The 24313-nt window shown below is 37.7% G+C and overlaps 1 protein-coding gene across 4 annotated transcripts in view; it reads left to right on the forward strand.

Annotated features, from left to right (window-relative positions):
• Positions 1–24313, forward strand: part of fam13a (family with sequence similarity 13 member A) — a 58322-nt gene that overhangs the window by 18459 nt on the left and 15550 nt on the right. For all 4 annotated transcript variants that reach the window (XM_079264509.1, XM_079264511.1, XM_079264510.1 and 1 more), the window contains exons 8-12: positions 2938–3179; positions 15256–15297; positions 21594–21635; positions 21797–21991; positions 22685–22883. In XM_079264509.1, the coding sequence (XP_079120635.1) occupies positions 2938–3179; positions 15256–15297; positions 21594–21635; positions 21797–21991; positions 22685–22883 (720 nt within the window). The remainder of the gene's footprint in view (positions 1–2937; positions 3180–15255; positions 15298–21593; positions 21636–21796; positions 21992–22684; positions 22884–24313) is intronic.

The following is a 24313-nucleotide window of genomic DNA, read 5'->3' on the forward strand; positions in this document are numbered from 1 at the left end:
CGACACATGCACAATGTTGTTGTATTCACAGCTAATTCACAGGCGCTGCTTCTTGCCCCTCTCTGAATGCACAGCGGCAGGCAGAGAAAGCCTGGCAGACAGAACAAACCCTTGTTTTTGTGAGACTACTGCATGTAAAAGAGATGCTAGATTTGTAATAAGTCAGTTTGTTTAAAAACATTTAACAGGGTCTGAAAAGTTAGAATAGTTCTTAACTGAGATGTGCAGAAGCAAAGATTTCATAATGAAACATTTGGAGAATAGGTTTTCATGAACTGAGGAATACAAGTAGGAGTTTTCACAAGGATAATACCTTTGTACACATACACAGTCATATCCCCCCCATAGTCATAACCATTACATAAAACATAATGTAGCCCCAATAGCTACATTATGTTTTATGTGATGGTTGCCACTAGCAACAACGTGTTCAACAGAACGTTTAGCCATCCAAAGGGATCTACTGAACTAGACCATCAGCAGTCCAGTATTTAAGACTATTTGACACAAACAATCTACTGCTAGTGAAAAAAAAAAAAAAAAAAAAAACATAATTAGATTTCCCAGTACATCTAATTTGATCTGAGAACTGAAAATACTGGTTTCATTTAGATTTTTTTTTTTTTTAACTGTTCAAAAACCTCATCTTTCTTGAGTAGGCAGATTATTTTATTTAGGGATGTGTAGTTAATGCCACAGCTACAATACACTAAGAACGTTAATTACCAAATAAGGATATCTATAGAATTTATTCAGGTTTTCAATCAAGAACAAACACTAGTATGAAAGAACCTTAACGCTATAAAGCCAGATGTATCATTATTACGTACAGTTTCTGAGACAATTTGGATAACTTTGTAGTAAAAATTTATAGCAGAAGATTATACTATAATCATTTTGACATACCACAAAATAATCCATGGTAAATAATAAAAAATTTTCATTTTTTGTTACATTTTGTTATTGGGCCAAATAAAGACCTCATAATTAAAAGGTCAGTGAAAGCCAAATAATTGGATGTCATCATTTGTAATAGAAGGATTTTTTTACTTAGTTTATTTTAATGGGAAGGTCCCGGATTGCTATTAGTTTGATTATTATGACAACAGGGTGGCATGGCAACAGAGAACTCCTAAGTCTATTTTTACACAGCAAATATCAGCTTTTCTCTCTCAGAACAAAAGTGTATGTGATACCTGTATTTAAAACATTTTTCACACAAATTAGAAGAGTTCAAATAGAATCAAAAGCACTTCTGGAAATGAGGTCATCTGAGAAATAAGTTATTTCTGGTAAGTGAAAATGACTAAAGAAAAGGAAGGTTACTCTTAGCTCCTTTTTTTTTCCCAAGATTTTTTATGTGACGGCAACCCCTATTAAGATATTTATTTCTAAACATTTATTGGACTTTCTTTGCAGCTCTGTGAGATTTTACTCCAAACCCTTCAAATGATATGTTAATCCATCACTTAGAAATCAGGTCATACCCTCATTCTGGTTTGTCAGACTTCTTTGCCATCTGGCCCGTTTGCTACCTGCTTATTGTTTCTGTTTTTGATGTCCTCAAAGAAAAACAAACTTTTAGAAGAAAGTTGCATATATGTGTGCATACTGCCCACTTATTTGCTACCACTTTCACTGTGCATGACACGGACAATTGATTTTGTGATATTTTTAAATTTGGTTGTTTTAGGTTCCCAAGTTTGAGAGTGAATGTTCTGCTTTTTTGTCTAACAAGACAGATTTATGGATATTTTTGACCAAATAAAATAATCAATGAGCTCAATACACATGGAGCCCATAAAGAAATGGAAAGATTCCAACAATCCAACAAAAATTCATTATTTTAGAAGAAATACCAAATTGTGATATCTTAGGCTTAATAAATGAGTATCTCTTGAACCTGTTGGAGCGATATCCCTCCAAATAAAAAATGAAAATACAGCATTTAAAACAGAAAAACAAGTAACAGCCTCCACCACAAAGATACAAAGTCTCTTATCCTACCAGACTTTTCCATTATCGCGCTTTCTCCATGACGTCTCCTCAAAATGATGAAACGCATCCAACCCTTTCTGGAAACAAGATGACGTCCACAGTCATTTTCCCTTTTTCCTCTTTTTGTGGTTTACATTAAAAGGCAAATATAGCTAAATCAATCCCAAAGCCGGGGGGTAAAATCAATACCGGGTCTAGCCAAAGAAATGTGTGCATCTAATCGTGTTGCCAAAGAATCATCCATTAAGTGACCAAATGTCTAAATGGAAGCAGAATCCATAGATTTTCCAACAACCCATTAAGTTAAACACCAAATGGAAATGTTCTTCGGATAATTGGTGTGAACACAAATTAGCAAGCCCCTTTTTATTCCAGCTATCAAGCATTTTTCTACAGACAAGCCTTTTAGCTCTGGATGTTTTAGACCATTATTGATGGTCAAGCTCCTGGTGTCCGACCCATTTCATAGCCTGTTTCCCACAGCCAGCCAGTGACTTCGCTGTAAATGAGCAGCTATATCAGAGCTCTCTGTAGCTCTTTGACAAATTATTTGAGGCTTCTCTGCCCTTGGTCGTTTCCTATTAAAAATGCAGAAGGATGCCTTTCAAAACGTTGCTGTCATTCGGTTAAGGTTCTTTTCCTACACAAGAATCGGAGCCTCACGCAGTTTATACCCACTCAGGGTCAGTAAGGTAAGACAAACATCAGTCTGACCTTGCAGTTTTACAAACTAACTTCTTCTTGTTTTTTTCACTGCAACGCTCTCCTCTTTGTTGCCTTCTGCCTCAGATGATCCTCTCATGCATGTTTTATGGGATCATATGTCCTAAATTTATTTGCGTGTTTTGTTTTGTCAGTTGCAGAGAAATCTTTCTAGCAACATATCAATTAGCTCTCAAGATATTTCAGACTTGAACTTCTCCGTTTTTTGTCGAACAGGTGAGAAAAGGGAGGAACGACAACATGATTTGTGTCCTCCCTCAACCCAGCCTGTCTACTGGGATGCCCCATTCGCGGCCTTTCTCCATACCCATAGTTTTGCCTCTGACCTCAGAGCTGAGGACCCCCAGCCCAGAGCCGATGGACACAACTCCTTTGCCTCGCCAAGACTCTTCACACACTCACTCGCCCGTCGCACACATTGATGTCAGCCTCTCAGGCAGTACGGAGGGCCTCAGCAGGTCAGCGAGTGCATGTAAATTTAAAACACGTACCTTTTCCAGATCTTTAACTTGATCATATTTGTTATTTCCTTATATCTAATGATGCTTCACATGCTTTAAATGCTTACATTGTTATTTCTGATGCCTGTTCTGTAAATTAGCATTTAAGTTCATTTCTTAAATGCAAAAACAAGCAGCATTTAGTCAGTGAAATGTGACTGACATTTCTGCTGCTGCAGTTTTTATGGTTTTATTAGCATCTCAGTCTCATCTGTAAACTTTATAGTGGTTGTAAAAAAAAAAAAAAACAGCTTAAGTCATTTCACAAAATACAGAGCCTTACAGAGTTACAGAAGTAGCAGTTTTGTTTTATGAGCAACATTATGGACACGTGGAACACGAGAATGAGACTCTCAGCAGGAAATAGGTTATGGCCACCCTTCGTACAGCTGATTTGCTGTCAGCCGAGGGTAAGGGTGAGGAATCTCAAGTTCAATTCAATTCAATTCAACTTTATTTATATAGCGTCAAATAACGGCAATGCCATCTCAAGACGCTTTACAGACAGAGGGGAAAACATAATGAAGGCCAATTCATAATAGCCTATATAAGGAAATCAACAGATTGAGTTGAGTCCAACTCAATCTCCCATCCTGAGCAAGCACACTGGCAACAGTGGGAAGGAAAAAACTCCCTTTTAACAGGAAGGAAACCTCCGGCAGAACCCAGCTCAAGGACAGGCAGCCATCTGCCTCTGCTGTGTGGGGGGAAGAGGACAGAAAGACAACAGACAACAGGAACTGCTACTCCCGGCCAGGGAGACCTGCTGAGACAGGAGACATACATGTTAATGATGCAACGCTGTTATGGGGGGGTAAAAGAAAGAGATAAAGAGAAAAAGAAAGAAGCTCAGTGTATCAGGAAATGTCCCTCAGCAGTCTAAACCTATAGCAGCATAACTAAGGGATGCTAACCATCCCTAGCTATAGGACTTATCAAAAAGATAAGTCTTCAGCCTAGTCTTAAAGGTGGGGAGGGTGTCTGCTTCCCTAACACTAACTGGGAGCTTATTCCATAAGAGAGGGGCCTGATAACCAAAGGCTCTGCCTCCTGCTCGGCTCTTTGAGACTCTAGGAACCACAAGTAAGCCTGCAGTCTGCGAACGAAGTACTCTGCTTGGTATATAAGGAACAATGAGGTCTTTGATATATAGTGGTGCCTGGTTGTGGAGGGCTTTATATGTAAGGAGAAGGATTTTAAATTCTATTCTAGATTCAACAGGCAGCCAATGAAGAGAGGCTAAAACTGGAGAAATATGATCTCTCATGCTGGTTCTGGTCAGGACTCTGGCTGCAGAATTCTGGATCAGCTGAAGGGTTTTCAGGGCATATTTAGGACAGCCCAGTAATAGAGAGTTACAGTAATCTAGTCTCGAAGTAACAAAAGCGTGAACCAGTTTTTCTGCATCACTCTGAGACAGAATGTCCCTAATTTTGGCTATATTACGTAAATGAAAGAAGGCTGTTTTAGTAACCTGCTTAATATGTGGACCAAAGGACAGGTCAGGGTCAAATATTACTCCAAGGTTTCTCACTGTAGCACTGGAAGCTAAAGTAATGCCATCCAGGTTCATTACAAAACCGGAAAATTTAGCTCTGAGTTTTTCAGATCCAACGAGAATTACTTCAGTCTTATCTGAGTTTAAGAGGAGAAAATTTCTAGACATCCAAGTCTTTATGTCTATGAGACAATTTTGTAGCCTATTGGGCTGATTTGTTTCATCTGGTTTAAAGGATAAGTATAGTTGAGTATCATCTGCATAACAATGAAAGTTTATTCCATGCTGTCTAATAATTTTGCCTAAAGGGAGCATATATAGCGTGAAGAGTATTGGTCCAAGTACAGAACCTTGAGGAACTCCATGACTTACTGTAGTTTGGGAGGAGGACTTGTCATTTACATGAACGAACTGAAGTCTATCAGATAAATATGATTTAAACCAGCTTAACGCTGTACCTGTAATTCCAATCACCTGTTCTAGTCTTTGTAACAGAATGTTATGATCGACTGTATCAAATGCAGCACTAAGATCAAGCAAGATAAGTACGGACACAAGTCCTTTGTCTGAGGCCATAAGAAGGTCATTAGTAACTTTCACCAATGCTGTCTCAGTGCTATGATGAGCTCTAAATCCTGACTGAAACTCCTCGCATAAATTATTTCTGCTCAGGTGGGCATGTAGCTGAGCGGAAACTATTTTCTCCAGAATTTTGGACATAAACGGGAGGTTAGATATAGGTCTATAATTTGCTATCACCTCTGGATCCAGAGATTGCTTTTTAAGTAAAGGCTTGATTACAGCAGTTTTAAATGATTGTGGTACATATCCTGTCACTAAAGACATATTGATAAGATTTAGTAGTGATGTATTAATTAAAGGGAAAATATCCTTAAAGAGGCTCGTTGGGAGAGGGTCTAAGATACAGGTGGATGGTTTAGATGAAGCTATTATTTTAGTTAATTCAGAGGGTTGGACAGGACAGAAACTATTTAGACACAAGTCAGATCCTGGTTCTAAGGATTCTTCGGAGACCACAACAGGCTCAACATTATAGGTAGAAGGAAGAGTATTGTGAATTTGATCTCTAATAGTGTCAATTTTATTCCTGAAAAAATACATGAAATCATCACAGCTAAGTGAGAAAGGAATACATGGCTCCACAGCGCTCCGGCTCCTAGTAAGCCTAGCTACAGTGCTGAAAAGAAACCAAGGGTTGTTTTTGTTTTCCTCTATCAATGATGAATAATAAGCTGTTCTTGCCGTACGTAAGGCTTTTTTGTATACGATTAAACTTTCTTTCCAGGTTAAGTGAGACTCCTCTAGTCCTGATGAACGCCATCTGTTTTCCAAACGCCTTGATGCCTGTTTTAGAGCTCGAAGCTGGGAATTAAACCAGGGAGCCTTCATAATCTTACCTAATTTCTTCTTTGGGGGAGCAACATTATCCAAGGTTGTACGCATTGAAGCTGTTATAGTATCAGCATGTTGATCAATCTGAGCAGGAGTAAGGCTTAAAGGGGGACTCTCAGTCATGCTAACACATGGTAGATGTGAAAAAATTGATTCAATTGATTGTTTAAATTTTGTAATATTATTGTCTGATAAACATCTACTATAGTAGAATTTATTTTTGGTCAGTGAGTAATCAAATAAAGTGAATTCAAAGGTTAATAAGAAGTGATCGGACAAGACAGGGTTTTGAGGAAATACTTTGAGCTTATCAGTCTCAATACCATATGTTAGAACAAGATCAAGAGTGTGACCATGAGAGTGAGTGGCTCCATTGACATTTTGTGAAAACCCAATTGAGTTTAGAATAGAGCTAAAGGAAATGTTTAAACTATCATTTTCATCGTCAACATGAATATTAAAATCACCTAGTACAATGACCTTATCAGTAGTCAGCACTAACTCAGACAAGAGATCAGAGAATTCGGTCAGAAACTCGGAGTAAGGTCCAGGTGGGCGATACACTAATGCTAAAAGGAGCGGTTTCTCTGAATTCCATTTTGGATGAGATAAATTTAATGTCAGGAATTCAAAGGATTTATAGTTAGTTTTGTGCTTAGGATTAATTAAAAATTCTGACTTAAAGATAGCTGCAACACCTCCTCCTCTGCCTGTAGTTCTAGGAATGTGAAAGTTTAAATAGTTAGCTGGCGTAGCTTCATTAATACTAACATAATCCTCTTGCTGTAACCAGGTTTCCGTAAGACAGAATAAATCAATGTGGTGATCACCTATCAAGTCATTGACTAATAAAAGACTTATTTGGGAGGGATCTAACATTCAGTAGGCCACACTTTATTGTCTTATTTTCAGATTTTATTAGATCCATTGTTTTTATTTTTATGAGGTTTTCACGATTAACCCCAGAAGTGTTTTTGTGTTTAATTCTTACTGCTGGGAAGTTGTATAAGGTCGGAATGGGGTTATGGGTGGGCGGCGGCAGGCGGGAAGCTGCAGAAAAGTGTGTAGGACTACAATTCTGCCTCCTGGTCCCAACCCTGAGTTGTCAATTTAGCTGACTAATAAAAGAGTCCATATTGCTAGATAAGAGAGTGGCTCCATCCAACGTGGGATGGATGCCATCTCTCCTAATAAGACCAGGCTTTCCCCAAAAAGCGCTCCAATTATCTATATTATCTATAAAACCCACGTTGTTATCGGGACACCACCTAGACAACCAGCGGTTGAAGAATGACATGCGGCTAAACATGTCATCACTGATTAAATTTGGCAAGGGACCAGATAAAACTACGGAGTCCGACATGCTCTTGGCAAAGTTACACACCGAAGCAACATTAATTTTAGTGACCTCCGATTGGCGTAACCGGGTGTCGTTACCGCCGACGTGAATTACAATCTTACGGTATTTACGTTTAGCCTTAGCCAGCAGTTTCAAATACGATTCGACGTCGCCCGCTCTGGCCCCAGGAATGCATTTGACTATGGTCCCCGGTGTCTCTAGAGCCACGTTTCTGACTATGGAACTACCTATAATCAGGGTTTCTGCCTCAGCGGGTGTGTCACCGAGCGGGGAAAATCTGTTAGAAACGTGAACAGGTAGGTGGTGGCCAGTGGGTTTTGGTTTGGGGCTACGCTTCCGCCTGACCGTCGTCCAGCCCGCCTCGGCTCCCGGCTGCGCGGGAACTGCTGAGGGACGGCTCGGGATGGCTGCCCTGGCTGGTAGCTCCGCACTGGCTAATGGGGGCTTGCTGACTAACTGCTTCCCTAACTGAGTGCGGAGCTGGGCTTCTAACTCACAGAGCCTCGCCTCCAAGGCTGCCAAGCTGCTACACTTAATACACCTACCGTTATCACTAAAGGAGGCGGAGGAGTAGCTCAGACACACCGAGCAAGAAAAGGCAGGGGACCGGGGTGTGGGAAGAGAGCTAGCAGCCATGCTAAAACCGAGTGCTTGAGCTGTTTAAGTCAGTAAACAGAAAGCCAAAGATCCCAAAAATAAATGCAATATATAGAACAGTGGTTTGGGAAGATATTGTGCGCTAAAGTGAGTGGTTGGTTAACAATAAATAGAAGTTAGAAAGAAGTTAAAGGAGCCAACGGCTCGTAGCAATCCGCAGTGACACGCGCTAGGGAAACAGGAAATGACACAATACGATACCGCAACGTCAGCACGTCCAGATCCAATATCTCAGCACGTCCAGATCCAATATAGATAAAGTGTATGACAGCAATTAAAAACCTGAATCTTGAACCCTGTGTGCATTTGGCATGCAAACGAGCCTATTATAAGAAGTTGAAATTGGAAGCTCCTGGTGTTGAGTGTCTTCAGTCCTGGAATAGCAACATTGCAGCTGTGTCTGTTGTTGGGGAACTCACGGCTTCAGCTGGGAAAGGTTTAAGTAAGATTACACTTTCCTGTACACCTGCACTCTTGTTGAAAATCACTTTTGGTCTGACGCAACTCTTTTTAAAAAAAAAAAAACCTATGTGTTGACTGTGTTAAATTCAAGATTTATTTCCTATTTAGATGCATTATTTTAGGTGGAGAAAAATGAAAAATAGTTTTATTTATAGTTTATTTCTTTAAACGCTGAACATTTGTAGAGTCAAAGAAATATCTCTGGACATTTAATGAAAAGATGAACCCAACAAATTTGAGCTTCCACTTGGCAACACTAGAGAGATAAACACCGCCAACATAGTCAGACTCGGGGAACGCAGCCATCTGCATCAGTTGGTTGATGAATGCATTTGGTTGGGGCAGAAAGAGCACACCAGAGGAATGCAGATTCAGACCCAAAATACCTGAAGAAAAGCTGAGCAAGAGTTCAAATGAAACCTACAGAATAGAGAAACATGGATATGTGACGTGTGTAAAGCAGGAATATTGAGATGAAAACTGATGACGATGTTTTGGCTCCTGCAACAACTTGTCAGACACACCAGTGACCTTCTGCTCAACGTTATTCAGAGTTTAAAACCATGTCAGCACCAGATCCGTTAACACATTACATAAAAGTTTAGTGTGACATGCACGCATTTAAACTGTAAAGAAAGTTCAATTTTTATCACAAAATGACACACTATTTTATCAGCTTTACAAGTGTCAAGCTCGGTCTCTAAAAAACTCAAGTTTCCTCCCTCATATAATGTGATAACATGTTCGATCGTTGCGTGTATCCTCTTCACTGAGCAGAAGCGTGCTCTTCATGAAGGGGCTAATGTAATACTTCCAAGGTGCCGAAGCTTTCCTCGCCATGTCAGAGTGTCAGTAAATCTTCAGGTGGTTTCCCTCACATGCTAAAAATCCTCCTTGTCAAGTCATATTGGATGGCTGATCTACACACAGCACGCACGGTGAAGTGCGTCAGTAATTCTGACCAGCCTGCTACCTGCTGGAAAAGATGACCCAGCACCCACAACACCCTGTTATGACCTTCTTCTTCTTTTTTTTTTATTTGACAGGGACAGAGAGATTTTTTTTAAAAAAAGAATCCTTGTAAACATGCTAGATTTGACCAAAGGGTTAATTTTTATCTGTGTTCTTTGTCAAGTCTTACAAAGGCACTTGGAATAAGAAAAAATAGAAAGATATATATTTTTAAAAAAATAATAAATGAATGATTTTGTTGTTGTTTTAGAGGTGGTCAGGTTCTCTGTGGTTCCAGGACTTTGAAGATGTTTCTATCAAAAATAGTTTCAGTTTTAAGTGGCTTATTATTTTAACACATAGGATCCAAAGCAAATACATGATCATTTTCCACAGGTGGAACCTCTGTGTAGCTGAAGCTGCTTTTATGCCGACTCGTCAGTTTGCTCCCACTTTCCATAGCTATGTGTCACAGAGGTATTTGTCAGCATAGTGCAGAAAACTCTTAACGAAAGTCTTGAGAAGGGTTTTATTATTATGGAAATAAAGTTTTATTCCACTTTAGACATTTTAAACATGTACTGTACATTCCAGCCCATACCACCCCATCCCGCTGAGATTGTGTTCAGCTCACATTGCAACTAAAGTCCTCAGGATTTCACTTTAATGGCTCCACATGTGATTCTTTTTGTCCACACTTTGACTTCTGTACTGTAGATAATCAGATGATGCCTTTTACATTTTTAACATAGACACTGTCTTTTCTGTTTTTCATATAAGTGAATGCAGCAACTTTATTTGCCACTCTGCATCCTGTCCATGAAATACTTGATGCCAAACTCAGTCACCACATACGCTTCACAAGCAAATGTAGTAATGTCATGTGAACTGCTACGCTCTTAGCCTTGCATAGTTTAACATGGGGCATCCACACTTGTCCTTAAATTGTGCCAATTCGCTGAATCTTGTGATGTAACCCTTGAGTTTCTTAGAAGATCATTCGAAATAGGTGGGAGTACAGAAAGTTGCAGTGTTGTGCAAATGTTGACTCCCTCTAGATATTGTGGTATTATTGTCCACCATGCAAGAAGACATAAAGTCAAACAGCAGTTATAGTAAATACAGCAAAAATCTGGGAGCTGGATTGAACTAGTTTTCCAAGAAAATTAATGTTTTTATAGTAAAACTGCTTTGTAAATATTATACAACACAGTAGCATTCAAAGGTTTCATGTCATTCAATTCTTAGGATATCTAGTATTTCTGAGGAGGCCACAATTTCATTCATTCTTACTGCATCTAAAGTTTAAGAATGGAACATAGAAAGATGTATATATATATATATATATATATATATATATATATATATATATATATATATATATATACATACAAGACACTAAATATTCTGACAATTGACTGTTTTATTAGTCTACCTCACTTTTTATATGCCACTGTTTAAAAATGAAATGAAAATGATCCATTACAGTGCACCTTTGCATAGCTGACACTGTGGCGGCAAGTGTGGTAAAAGTTATCACCCTTGGTGGTTAAGATCAAAATATCAGTATTGGAAACAACATCTGCTACAACTATAAGCCATAAGTTACCTACAGCTTGCTCCTCTTAAGTTTAACTGCACACAATCACTGAAAGATGTGCAGGTCATGCACCTCTGTTTGTAGATTGAACATGGGCTTCCAAGGATTTATAGTTTCTAAGCTTATTTTCACAGTATTGTCCATTTTATATTTACAGTAGCACTTCTTGTAAGATAAAGTAATGAAACATCTTCATTTAATCAGATTGTTTTAGAAATGCTGCAGTGAGTTCTGACAAAGTAAGGAGGTATGGTATGTGAGAGATTGAGGAAAGTTGGAAAAAAATCTTTGAAAATCTTGAAAAAGTGGAGCTTGTCCATATTGACCAACTTGTCATTAGTTATTTTCCCCTTTTCCTGGAGGGATCAGGCCTGTTCTGAAAATGTTCACAAAGCTTCTTGTTATCCTATTTGTAAGGTAGTGGGTAAGCAGGATTTCCGCCTCTACAATTCACACTTGCAGTGACAACACACATTATTTTATTAAGCTTTCCAGACTGTGTAACACCAGTTAGGAGTGTGTGTGTGTGTGTGTGTGTGTGTGTGTGTGTGTGTGTGTGTCTTCACTCAACTAGAAAATAAACCTTTTCCATACTTTCTTTTTCTTCTAGTAGACTTTAAAAGCTCATTGAACTTTGGCCCATTTTGAATTCGGCCTGACTTGAAACTTAAATCCTCTGTTTTGAATTTGTTGAGGTTCTCCTCAAATGATAGAAGTGGTTCACCCTCTCAACACACCTGCCTCTTACAGTAAGCCGCATGGAGGTACATCATGTGGCAAAACACCCACAGAGTACAAAAACACCCAGTCATGGTGTACAATAACAGCTCCTTCCCTTTGTATTTTAGCACAGCTCAAAATCAACATGTTTACAAGCCAGTCGATTGACGTGGAAATGTCTTAGTGGAATGTTATTTACAACATATTCCTCTAATACAGGGGTGGTCAATTCCAGTATTTGAGGGCTGCAGTCCTTGTTTCAGGTGTGTTGCACCAGGGAAACTCCCAAGAGGACAGGAGTTGCCCAGCCTTGTTCTAATATAAAAGAAAACAGGAATACCAAATATTTAGATTGTCTACAGGTTATCACCAAGATAGTACGGTATGTTCCAGTATCACTTCATCCAGATGATGAACAGAGGAATCTGGAACAAATAATAGTGTCAAACTGTTTTAGGTAATAACAAAAACAACGATGACGACAACGACAACAATCATGATAATAATAATAATGATAACGATAATGATAAAATGATAACAATAATGATAATAAAATAATAATAATAATAATAATAATAAACATTTGGAAAACAATAGGGCCCTGCCATACTTCGTATGGCTCGGACCCTAATAATAATAATAACGAAGGTATTTGCAAGGTCCCCTTACAAGAATAAATCAATAAAAACATTCATAAATAAAAGATACATAAAACAATGATAACAAACAGAGACAGTGGGAAATGTTACCCAGAATACACCTGTTTGAACAGGTGTGTTTGAGTTTGGATTTGAACAATTGTACAGAGTCAGAGTTACAGAGGTCAGGAGGGAAGGACCTCCAAAGATGTGGGGCAGATCAGCTGAATGCTCCCCATAGTAACAAGGCGGGCGCGGGGTATGATGGAGGAGAAAAATCTGAGAGAATGGACTGGTATGAGGATGTGTAGGAGGGGAGAAACGTAGGGAGGGGTGTGGTTGTGGATGGCCTTGTAGGTGAACAGCAAGATTTTGTAGTGAATGTGGTAAGTGATGGGAGCCAGTGGAGCTGCTGCAGGATGGGGGTGATGTAATGGGTGGATGGGGTTCTTGTAATGACCCGGGCAATTCAGGGTTTTTATGGGGAAGACCGAACAGAAGGGAGCTGCAATAGTCAAGCCTGGAAGTGACAAGACTGGATATGTAGTGATGGAGTGAGGGGTTTCATCAATATTTTAGGGGAGCGTTACAGAGCACTTTGGTGTCACATGGTCTCTGCCTTGCATCCTGTCTCTTCTTTGAGGTCTTTCGATGGAGAGAAAGTTGGGAAATATGATTTTACAGCCTGGAATGCTGCAGAACAATGGTTACTATGATAACTTTTCAGAGGCCTTTTCTGTTACTAAATATGAAAACACCTTTGCAATTGTGCTCTTTAGTTATGATTTCACCGTATCGAACATTAAATACGCAGGCTCCAGCTTGTTATGTAGCTTACTTACCATCAGAATTCTGAAGGTTAATAACAGGCATGACAGATAGTGATTATGTTCACAATTAAAAACAAATTAACTCAATCCATTACCCACTATAGTCTTTATAGCAAATCCTTCACTACATAACCAACATTATGAGGCAGTGGCACTGGTGAGATCACCAGTGTTTAATGGAGCTGTGTTTTACCATGGAGGTGCTTCGTTCACAAAAATTGGAAACACAGTTTTTTTGCTGTTGGCTGACAAATATTCAAACACAAAACACATTTAATCTGCATCCTGCACTCACACACATACCTTTCTGTCATCTCCCCAACATTTGCACATGTACACTGACATGTACAAGATTGTCGAACAGCAAAACAGAAACAGAAGAATCGTTTTCTCGTGTTGTGTGTCAACAAAATGCCACAGCAGATAAGGTAAATAAAGTGTAGCGCATGACTTCTTTGAACGGATTAAAATGAAAAACTAAAAGGCACTATTATATATGACCACGAGAGTAATCCGAACACCCTGACCGATATATTATGAAGTAGCCTAAACTGTTGGAGAATAAGCTAAGTACTTGCTTCCAAATCTTTAAATGCACCTTAAGCTTTCGATGAGATCAGAGGGCAGATTTACTTTCCCGAACAAACTTGCGTGCGGTCATAAATCATAAGTAGCTGAAATGGGAGTTTCCAGTCTTTAAAGAAATATATACCACACATTTAGATGTGTTTAATGGCCAGGATGATATGACTGTAAGCATTGTAATGTTGTAACGATATATGTATGTGTGGTATATATATGTGTGTATATATATATATATATATATATATATATATATATATATATATATATATATATATATATATATATATATATATATATGTGTGTGTATATATATATATATATATATATATATATGTGTGTATATATATATATATATATGTGTGTATATATATATATATATGTGTACATATATATATATGTGTGTATATATATATATATATATATATATATATATATATATATATATGTGTATGTATATATATATATATATATATATATATATATATATATTTAATTACAAAATCAAACATATTTGTAAAGTCTTGGCGAGGGTAGAAAAGGCTATGAAAACAGTGATTTTTCTTTTCTTTTCCAAAACAATCAACTGTCACATTTATGTTTATTATTATTAAAGTAATCAGATTTCTGTTCTACTTTGCAGATCTCCATGTTTTAAAAAAATAAAAACGAAATCAATTTTACTTTGATATAAATAAAAATATACTAAATCAACCTAATTGGGATTCTGCTAAACTTAAACTCAAATCAAATCAAATCAAATCCAACTTTATTTGTATAGCACTTTTCGTGCTTAAAAAACAATACAAAGTGCTTTACATTATAAAACAATATACATCAAAACAGATAAAACACACACACACATACACCCAAACTTAAACTCAGTAAATGGTTGACATATATTTCAGTGTTTTCCTTCCTGTGAAGGTCTGCTCAGGAAAACAAGGTGATTATGAAATTTTCAGACTGTAAGAAGCAGGATATGAAAACATTAGGCAACTTCAACATTTAGCTCCAGCACTGAGTTCCTCATTTTGTTGCATAATATCATCATGAGTTGCTGGCATACATGTAGTAGCAGCAGTCAGCTTATATTCTAGCATTTCTCTGTGGATGGGTTGTAATTACCATGGACAGGTTTCACAAAGCCCATGATCTGTAGTGCTGGGTAGCTATTATTCTCCAGACAAAAGCCAGCCCTGCCCGCCTTTTTTCACCCCCAGAAACATGTAGTAATAAAGGCGGGTGCTCAATGTTTTTATACTATGTAATATTATATCTGAACTCTACCAGCTAATAAAGTTTGTCTATTTTATATTTCAGCTCTCAAGATGAAGACCGGCCAATATCTCCTTTCTACATGAGGTAGGCTTCCTGTGTGTGTGTGTGTTAGAAAGTTCACAGTTCTGTATGAGAGTGGGTTGTTTTGGGTTGGAGGTGTGGGGGAAGTGGCCGTGTGGCCGCATGTTGCCTCAGTGCATCATCATTACAACAATAGGACCACAAGTTAAAGAGAAAGCGGGGGCAATATGCACATGTCACAGTTGGTTCAATATTGTTTTGTTATGGATGATGGAGGCAGTTGCAGCACTTATTGCAGCCACACCACCTCATCAAATGGGACATGATGATTATTATACTTTACTTCAGAGGGATGTGCTTATGATGCTCAACCATGTTTGATTTTGCAGCTTTTGAAAATAAACATTTTATTAAATTTCAAGCAAAAAGAGACTGGTGATGTATATTAAAGCTGTGGTAGGTAATCTTGCTCAGAGGCATTTTTATTTTGCTCTGGATGAAGTGGTTCCTCATCCTGATAGCAGTCTGTACATTTTATTGTTCATTTAATCATGAACAATAAGAAATATAGTTAGACCCCTCAGTTTACTGTAAATCTGTAAAAACTCTGATCAATCAAAACGTTCGGGCCAAATTGAAGTTCATTTCTTATATTTCGTAAACTTCTTCTCACCTGAGAAAATACAGGAAGGATTTACCCGACCCGACTCTGTTTATTTGCCTCCTCCTGCTAAACAGCCGAGAAAGAGAAAATCATTGGTGGAAAAAGCTACAAACTAGAAAAGGACTCGGGTCGGAGAGCGCAAACCTCCGGCAAGGCATTTAAAAAATTCCTGGATCCAAAATTAAACCTGTTCTTCCTTTTCACATTTCCAATAAATCCTGCAATTTTAATTCCAATCTGTGCATAACTTTTTGAGTTATCTTGAAAACAAATAGAAAAACAGATAAATGCCAGTAAAAACATAACCTTGGCGGAGGTCAGAAAAAAGCCTTGGATCACGCAAGGAGCAAAACCAGAGGGGGAGGAGCCAAGACAGGGTGGCACTTTCAAATTTTGCTAGCTCCCCAACATTACCTCCCCCAGCTTTAAATCAAAATGATAAAGTTTGCATTCCCCCACTGCTCAGTCATAGAGATGGGTAAAATACAAAGCCTCAAAATGTCATCATTTAAATTCCAACCTTTGTTTTACAGTATACATCATGCTTTTCACGTCATTATTGAAAATAAACCACATAATTTTGCACTATATGTTGAACTAAAACTACGAAAACACAGAAGTTTGTCTGGTCATTGTCCGACTTAAATCCTGTTTGGGCTTGGCACATTTGTCTTCGAGAGCTGCTTGCTGACCATAAAGTTGATTTGGCTCGATGACTCTGTTTGAAGCATGTTATTGCCTTTCCCTAACAAGTTAATAGATGACTCATGACAGACGCTTCTCGGGATAAATATAGGAGCAACATGATAACAGACAGGGAAATCACACAAAAAAGAATGTGGGACGACTTGATTTAAACCAAAATGGGAAAGGAAGTTAAAGATATTTGATGCCATGCTAGGACAACAAAAGTTTTATTGTTGTGTTTTTTCAGCACTTTGGATGAACAGTTATTGGTTAACCTGGTTTTGGACTTTTAGAATCAGTCTGTTTTCTGTCTGCTGAAGTCTACTTGCATTTCCTCACATTCACAGACTATCAGACTGTTGTTTGCAGCTTAATATTAGCCCTCAAAGTGGATCATAGATCAACATATTTTTTTTCTTTGTGGGTGTTGACCAAAGACTCTGAAGTTTCTGGCTAATTTCTGACTGTGGTGTAATACAGGATTACCTGTATTGAGTACACAGTGGAAGGGATTTAGCAGGTATAAGCTTCTGCTGTGGAAGATTTTGACTTGTTTCCACCACAGTTTTTATGCCTTAAACACCAGTTGACTCTAAAATACCAACACAGGTGCAAACTACAACAATTCTTTTGTTCTTTGTTTTATTTATAAAGCTGATTTCTTAGTTAGAGGGCCCAGAGAAAAGTAATTAAATGAAGCTGTTCTTAAGTTTTTGAATAGTAAAGATTTGCTTTGCCTGTTTTTTTGTTTTTTTTTTTTAAGAAAAACAAACTACAGAAATAGGACAACAGTGGAATTAAAACACCAGATCTGTCATATTTATACACATTAGATGTAGTAGTTCAGCAAATGTTACAGATTCATTTAAACTAGACACAAAAAGAGCTGTCCTGTCAGTGGCCAATCAGGGCTGCCCAGCGGTATTTAAGCTAAATGCAACAATAATACATTATTTTAGGTTATAAAAATATTTTTGCAAATAATTTAGGGGGGAGGTTAACCATGAAATACATACACTGGATTAAACAAAAGCAATACTACATATGTTTTTTTAACTATTCTGATGAATATTGATAGTTCATTATGAATTGCCCTTTGGCATCCTGGTAATCAGGTTCTGCACTTCACAACTTTGTGTTCCAGTCCATGGCATCACATGACAAACAGGTTTTGGTTTATGCTATCAAGTCACACGACAACAACTTAATATCAGCATGCTGGCCGTTTTGGGTGTGCATCATGCCAGATTCAGCAAACCCAAAAGGATGTCATCAGAGGATGTGAGGAAAAGAAAACAAGACAGGAGCTAACGTCAGACTGACTTTTACTGGCAGTAGAGAGCTCCAAACAGAGACAGGATGCAAGACAGACGTCATATTAGCTGACATTAAGGGGCACAAAAGTTTCTAAATCTAAATCTCACTCAGTTCTTCAAAAAAACATATTATGCATCACCCCCTTGTTGATCCCTCTACCTGTAGATCAACTCCTGAATGGTTGGGGCTTGAAATAAAAATGGGGAAAGCAGAGTTTGCTACAACTATTTTCATGGAGGTGGTAAGCAATTTTTAGAAAACATAAAACAAAATTACTCTTTAAACCAGTAGTTTGTTACAACTTTAACAAAAGTTAGAATGTTTTCACTTTCACAAATCGAACAGTACAAATTTAGCCTTTATCGGACAAATGCTCTACACTTTTAATGGCTCTGTAAGAATGATTGCCAAGATTTGATTGCTTATTTAAATATAAAGAGACAGAAATTGCACAAATGTTTCAATGCCAACTGACCAGCGGCTGACATTGCAAAACTTAAACTGGGCTTTGCTTTGTGTTTAAGACTCTTTAAAATTCAAATAAGCTGCGTTTCCTTCTATTTTGGTAATGATATTCATGTCATATTTCTGCAGCAGTGACTCATCCCTCTTGCCAAAAGCCTTTTTGCCAGTAGGTCATAAGTCACACTGTTCCCAATGCTCACTAGGCAACAATCCCATCTCATACCACAGTTGTTTCACACTGTTGCATCTTACAAAAAAAAAAAACAAGCTTGTGGAAAAGGATGGTCTCTGATGTGTCATGCCTGACCCTCTACCAAACTGTTACATGTTTTCTTACCTAAATTAGCCTGAAGACTCTTTGAGGTGACAAGAGCTACCTTCTGTTATATCACATTATACATTCAGTTATGCTTGTAGGCAGTGGCTCTTGGCTGTATATGTCCTCAACAGCTGAAATGTGCCATGAGTGTGCTCATTAGCAAATATTTTTATACTTCATGATTATTATTATAGTAAGGAATTCAAACTGCAATACAGCAAATGACATAAACAGCTTCTGCAAGACTCTTCATTGCTGATAACAAACAAAATTCTGGTTTTGTGTGTGGAATGCGAAACCAAATTGGTCCAAACATTTCATTAGCTATTTTTCCCTCTATATTATACAAGAAGATCAGTAATCAGGTCAAGTTTTAAGACAAATCACAAGGTCTCGAGAAAGATGTAATTTGTTCATGATGTTTTTTATTTTTCAATTTTAGCTATTGACCCGCTTTCATATGTGAAGACACAGGAACGTGCCACAGTTAAGTTTTTACCAGGAATGATTAGGTTAAAAGTTAATGACACACACGACTGTCAACAAGCTAAAAACATTGGAAGTTGCTGTGTCTAAATCTGAAACTTAACCAGGGTACTATGAACATTTATTAAATAGTGATATTATTTGTCTGCTAGCTCATATTCCCATTGAGTTCATCCTCTTATCTTTATTCTCATCTTTATTTTAATGTCTGACTTTCAGCTCATTGCTCCTTCTAACAGGCTCCAAAAACCTCTATCATTTCTGAGGCTTGAGAAGCAATTGGCAATCCATCTGGAGACTTGTTGGCATCAACATTGAGGGTTATATCAACATTAGTAAGCCATTAAACCGTTTTCTGTTGTTTTAACCTGTAACATTTAGAGCCAAGTCTATTTTGAGGTAGTTGGCCAATATTTTCATTCTTGTGACATAACCGAGCAGCTAAGTCTGCTGCCTCTGGAGAGATTTCTGTTCACCTTTTTATATTTTCAACAATGTTTCCCTTTCTTTGTAATACCCATATTTATTATGTATTTCTTTCATAAATGATAAGGTTACAGATGAAAGAAGGAATAAAAACTTTTGGCTGTGATATGATTTTTTTTTTTTTTTTTTTTTCTTACAGGATCATCCTAATCTAACCATTAGGGTTTTTTTTCTTTAGATCCGGTTAAAATGGTTTTGTCACAGCTTTATCCCAGTACAAGTTACTTTACCAGCTCTTTACCCCATTCACCTTCAAATTGCGCAATCACTTCTATTATCTTCTTCTTTATCAGTGCTCCAGACATGGCCCACTGCCAAGCAGTGATATTACTATCAACACCACTGTTTATGGAAGGTTTTTATCCATATATATGCTGAAGGAGACATTCTTTAGGAAAAAGAGGAATGACGTCAATGGGTCAAGTCTATAGGACCTTTCTGAAAGGTGACTGTGAAAGGTGCTTGCAAGCTAAATCACAGTTGGAATCATGTATTCATTCTTGTTTACTTGGTTAGTTTTAGCCAACAAAATGTATAAAACTGTCAAAATATCAAGCTTTAAGAGACCAAAAGTCAACATTTAATATAGACAATATAAAAAAGGAGTATGTAGTCATTTGGTCTACAAGTTTCCTTAGTAATATGACTCAGTGCATTAAATATGATAGTTGCTGATGGTCTGTATGTGGTATAATATTCAATATTTATACCAGTGATCTGGGTCAAATTGCTAATTTGCATCAGATGGTTCATTTTTTTAGTGTTGTAAATCAATTCAGACAAGTCAAGCTTATGCCATGTAATGTTTTTCTTTCAATGCCAAACAAGTGGAGTGTCTGTCTGCTTTGGAATATGGAGCCCTTCTTTATATGAAAGCCTCTGTTTGTTTACATGGTATGATTGGCACTCTTTAGTGTGCTTTGCTGAAGTTTACAAATTACTGATAATTAGTGCCCGTGACCCTTCATTGGATTAAGCAGTTAGGATCATGAATAAATGAATGAATGATAATTAGTGGTATATCTTGTCAGTTAAAGGCTGAGTTGGGATTTTCTGCTCTTGCCACCCGAAATAATAGTCACTGATATACTTGTTAATATGAGGCAATATTAACAAGCTGGTTTCCACCTACCTGCCTACTTGTTTACCTTTATTACAGTCTAATTCATATGTTCTCGCACAATTTAACAAAAAGGTTTTTGTCCACTCATTCGCATGGAATATGTTATAGCTAAATTGGAAAGTAGCTCTACTCATTTAATACAGCACTTTTTTAAACTGAGAAAGCAGAGTTTTTGAAGGCAACTTCTCTACATGCTGAAAACAACGAAAAGCAACAGTTCTTTGGTATCATGAGCCCTTAAACCGGCGCTGTTGCAAATTTCTAATTATCATGCTTATTATTAGCTTTTTTCTTCATCACCTAATCAGTCAAATGACAAATTGTTGTAGCAAATAAAACTCACAATGACGGCTGCTTCATCTGCATAATCAAGCTGATGAGATGTTCATTTTTTAAAGGCTCGCCCATTTAGACTAAAGGATAAATATATAGAAAAATCCCAGAAATGTCCCCAAGCTCTTTTGTTTTCTCTGTTAAATGCTGTTGTTGTGTGAAATGTATGTACACATTTATTTTTCTAAACTTTTTTTTTAAGATGTGTAAAAAAACATAGATTATTTCCTTGACTGAGATAAGGATCTATGATAGTAAATTATGATGCAAGGTGTTTTGGTAGTCGTAGAAGCCAGCCACATTGCTCTCATAGGACCCATTTAAGCTGTGATCACAGCTGAGGTTAACACTCAGCCATGCACGTAGATGGCTTGATCACGTAGGTCCAGAACTTGAGCCTAAGGGGATTTTCAGCGTTGCTCAGTGAACTGTTGTGATCACTTGTTTCTGTAGCATTAACCCTTTTGTTTTCCTTCCAGTAACCACCTCTCGCCTGTCCGCTGCAGACCAGATGTGGTAAAGTAGGTGGCGTCCTGTACAGTAATATACAAATCCAATGCAGTGCTCCTTTTATAACTCGCAAACTGAGCTTATGTTTAAATAAGTGTTGCATCTTATATAAAACTGGCGAGCATACGGTCACAATTTTCCTAATCTTCTCATATTCTCTCCCACTCTGAAGTTTTCTGGACCAGACCATACGCTCAGCCGTTCAGCAGCACCTCTTTGACGTAAATCCTGTAGCAGATCAACATCCAAAGAATTATGAGTTTACCGCATGTCCTTCAGACCAAAAGGTGACACCAACCGCACGCCAGAGACGCCGCCAGCAGAGAGAACGGCAGGTGGAGGACTTGAGACACAGAGAAAGAAGCAGGTACACTGTGTCAGGCAACTCCATGTGGCTGGCAGGTGAAGGTAGAAGAAGAAATCAGTAATTATTCATTTAAAATAAGTTATATCACAATCAAAGTTTGTCTTCATTAAAATCCAGCAAACGTCTTTGCTATAATAATTAAAAATACAGATAAAAATCCTATTTAGCAGTCGTTTGCTGTTTATACCGAAACTGTGTAGGATGCATGATACACCAGTCATTTTTTTTCTTTTTAAGTACATTTCAATTTAATAATAAAATAATAGGATGAAATGGATAAAATAATAGGTTACAGCAACTATTTATAAAGCTTAATTCTGCATTGCTAGCTTGTCCAGTGAGACATAATGCCTTCATAACAACCAGAATCATCAAAATAAATAAAAAACTAATCCTTGCTGATGGAGAGTGGTGAATTCTTGGAGGTCACTGACGCATGGACTAGAGGAGTGTCTTCACCCAGAGCAAACAGAAGCAGTCAATGAGAGCATGGACAGTAAATAGAATTAGCGCTAAAGCTAAACAACACATTATCTGCCTGAGAAGGTATAAGTAAGTTATCTCCATGACCTTGGCACATGGTTCCATGAAGCATTTCATGCAATGGCAAGCTGAATGAAAGAAGCGGAAGAAGAATCAGATGGAAGACAGATGTGTAATTTCATCATCCTTTTTTTATTTGTCTGAGAGCAGAACTGCATCCACCAGAGCAGACACCAACAAAGACAGCACCCCGTCGAGTGGTGGTAGCAGTTCAGGCAGCGTGGGGGAGGACGCTAGCAGCAGTCTGGACTCACAGGGAGGCCAGACCGGTCATGCTGAGCAAACCTCCAAAGTCAGGAAATCAAAACATAACCCTGCTCTGGTGCAGCTCGCTGGCAACCAAACCAAAGTGAGTCAGAATGCCTTTTATCTTTGTCTTATCTTTTTGTTTTGTAACATTTTCACCATCATTTCTCTGCTTTTTTTTTTTTTTTTTTTTTTTACTGTCTATCTCTCTTTGCATGGTTCCCTTAACAAGTTAACCTAATGACATCTGGTCATAAAATTCTGCAGCACGATACGTGAGATTTGAGTGGGTAGCAAATTCTAAGATCACATTGTTTAACAATGTTTTTCACTTATGCTTTCAATTCTTAAGTTTTAAGCACTGATCACACACACTCACCAGCTTGTTCAGCACTAAAACGCCAGTGATACCGTGGAGCTCATCTTAACACTGCTAATTACAGTGAATTAACAGGAATCACTGCATGGAAACAAAATGCCAGGAAGCTTGAAGTTGAACAGAGTGTCCAACCGTTAATAACTTGAAAGAGTTGAGAAGGCTTATGTGAGAAATTGAGATTTTAAGGTTTACAGACTTGTTGAGTGTTCAGTAATTGTGTCTTGTGAATAAACTGGCAAGATATGTTAATATGCATCAAGATCTTGACTGAAAAGTCAGCAAAAAACAACAAAGAAATTTGATGGTGGAAAGATGGTTTCGCTTGATCCGATTAGGTCAACTTACTTTATTATAGACTGCGAGACACATTACTGTTCATCCAGTCACCTGCCATGAATATCTTTGGAAGCACCCTCTACTTTTATGCACTTTTCCCAGATGGTTGTGCCTAACACACCATCTGGTGCGTCACGTGCGGTCTGCTTTGTAGAGATACACAATCACCCTTCAGTGTTTCAAACGCTTACATCTTACATGAGTTATTTCTGTTATTTTACAGAAATAACACATCTCCTGGATCATTATACCCAATTTTCAGATAATTCTACCACATAGTTTAACATTCTTGTGAAGAATTGTTTTCTTTTCTAAATGTATCATTACTCATTCTTTACTCAAAGACACTTGATATTAAATACTCTGCTGTTTTTATGTTGTTACATTCAGGCTAATTGCAGCACCTTGCATTTCAGGCGTTCAGCCACTTTTGGCTATTTAGGCCTCATATTTAAAAATCAACTTAAAACAGCAAAGCTCAGTATCATAAACTAACTTCGCTTTACTTTATTTAAGTTTATTTATAATTTTTTTTTTTTAAAGTACACCGTGTTCTTTTTTTAATTGTCTGCTGCTTTTCACAGCTCTTTTGAGGATCAACACTGTAATCTGTTGTTCTGCAATCAGAAATCATTTTAGCCTCCTGAAATTTGGATTTGACGCTTTCTAGCAGTTTTCTCAATCCTATAATCACAAGATATGATTCACAAAATTGTTTATTAGCTGCATAAGTAATGAAAAAGTAGTTTAGAAATGAACATTTTGTAGTTTTATACATGGAGTTATGAAAGCGAAGTCAGGAGGACATGTTATAAAGC

Source organism: Telmatherina bonti (assembly GCF_933228915.1).
Source record: "Telmatherina bonti genome assembly, chromosome: 3".
NCBI lineage: Eukaryota > Metazoa > Chordata > Actinopteri > Atheriniformes > Telmatherinidae > Telmatherina > Telmatherina bonti.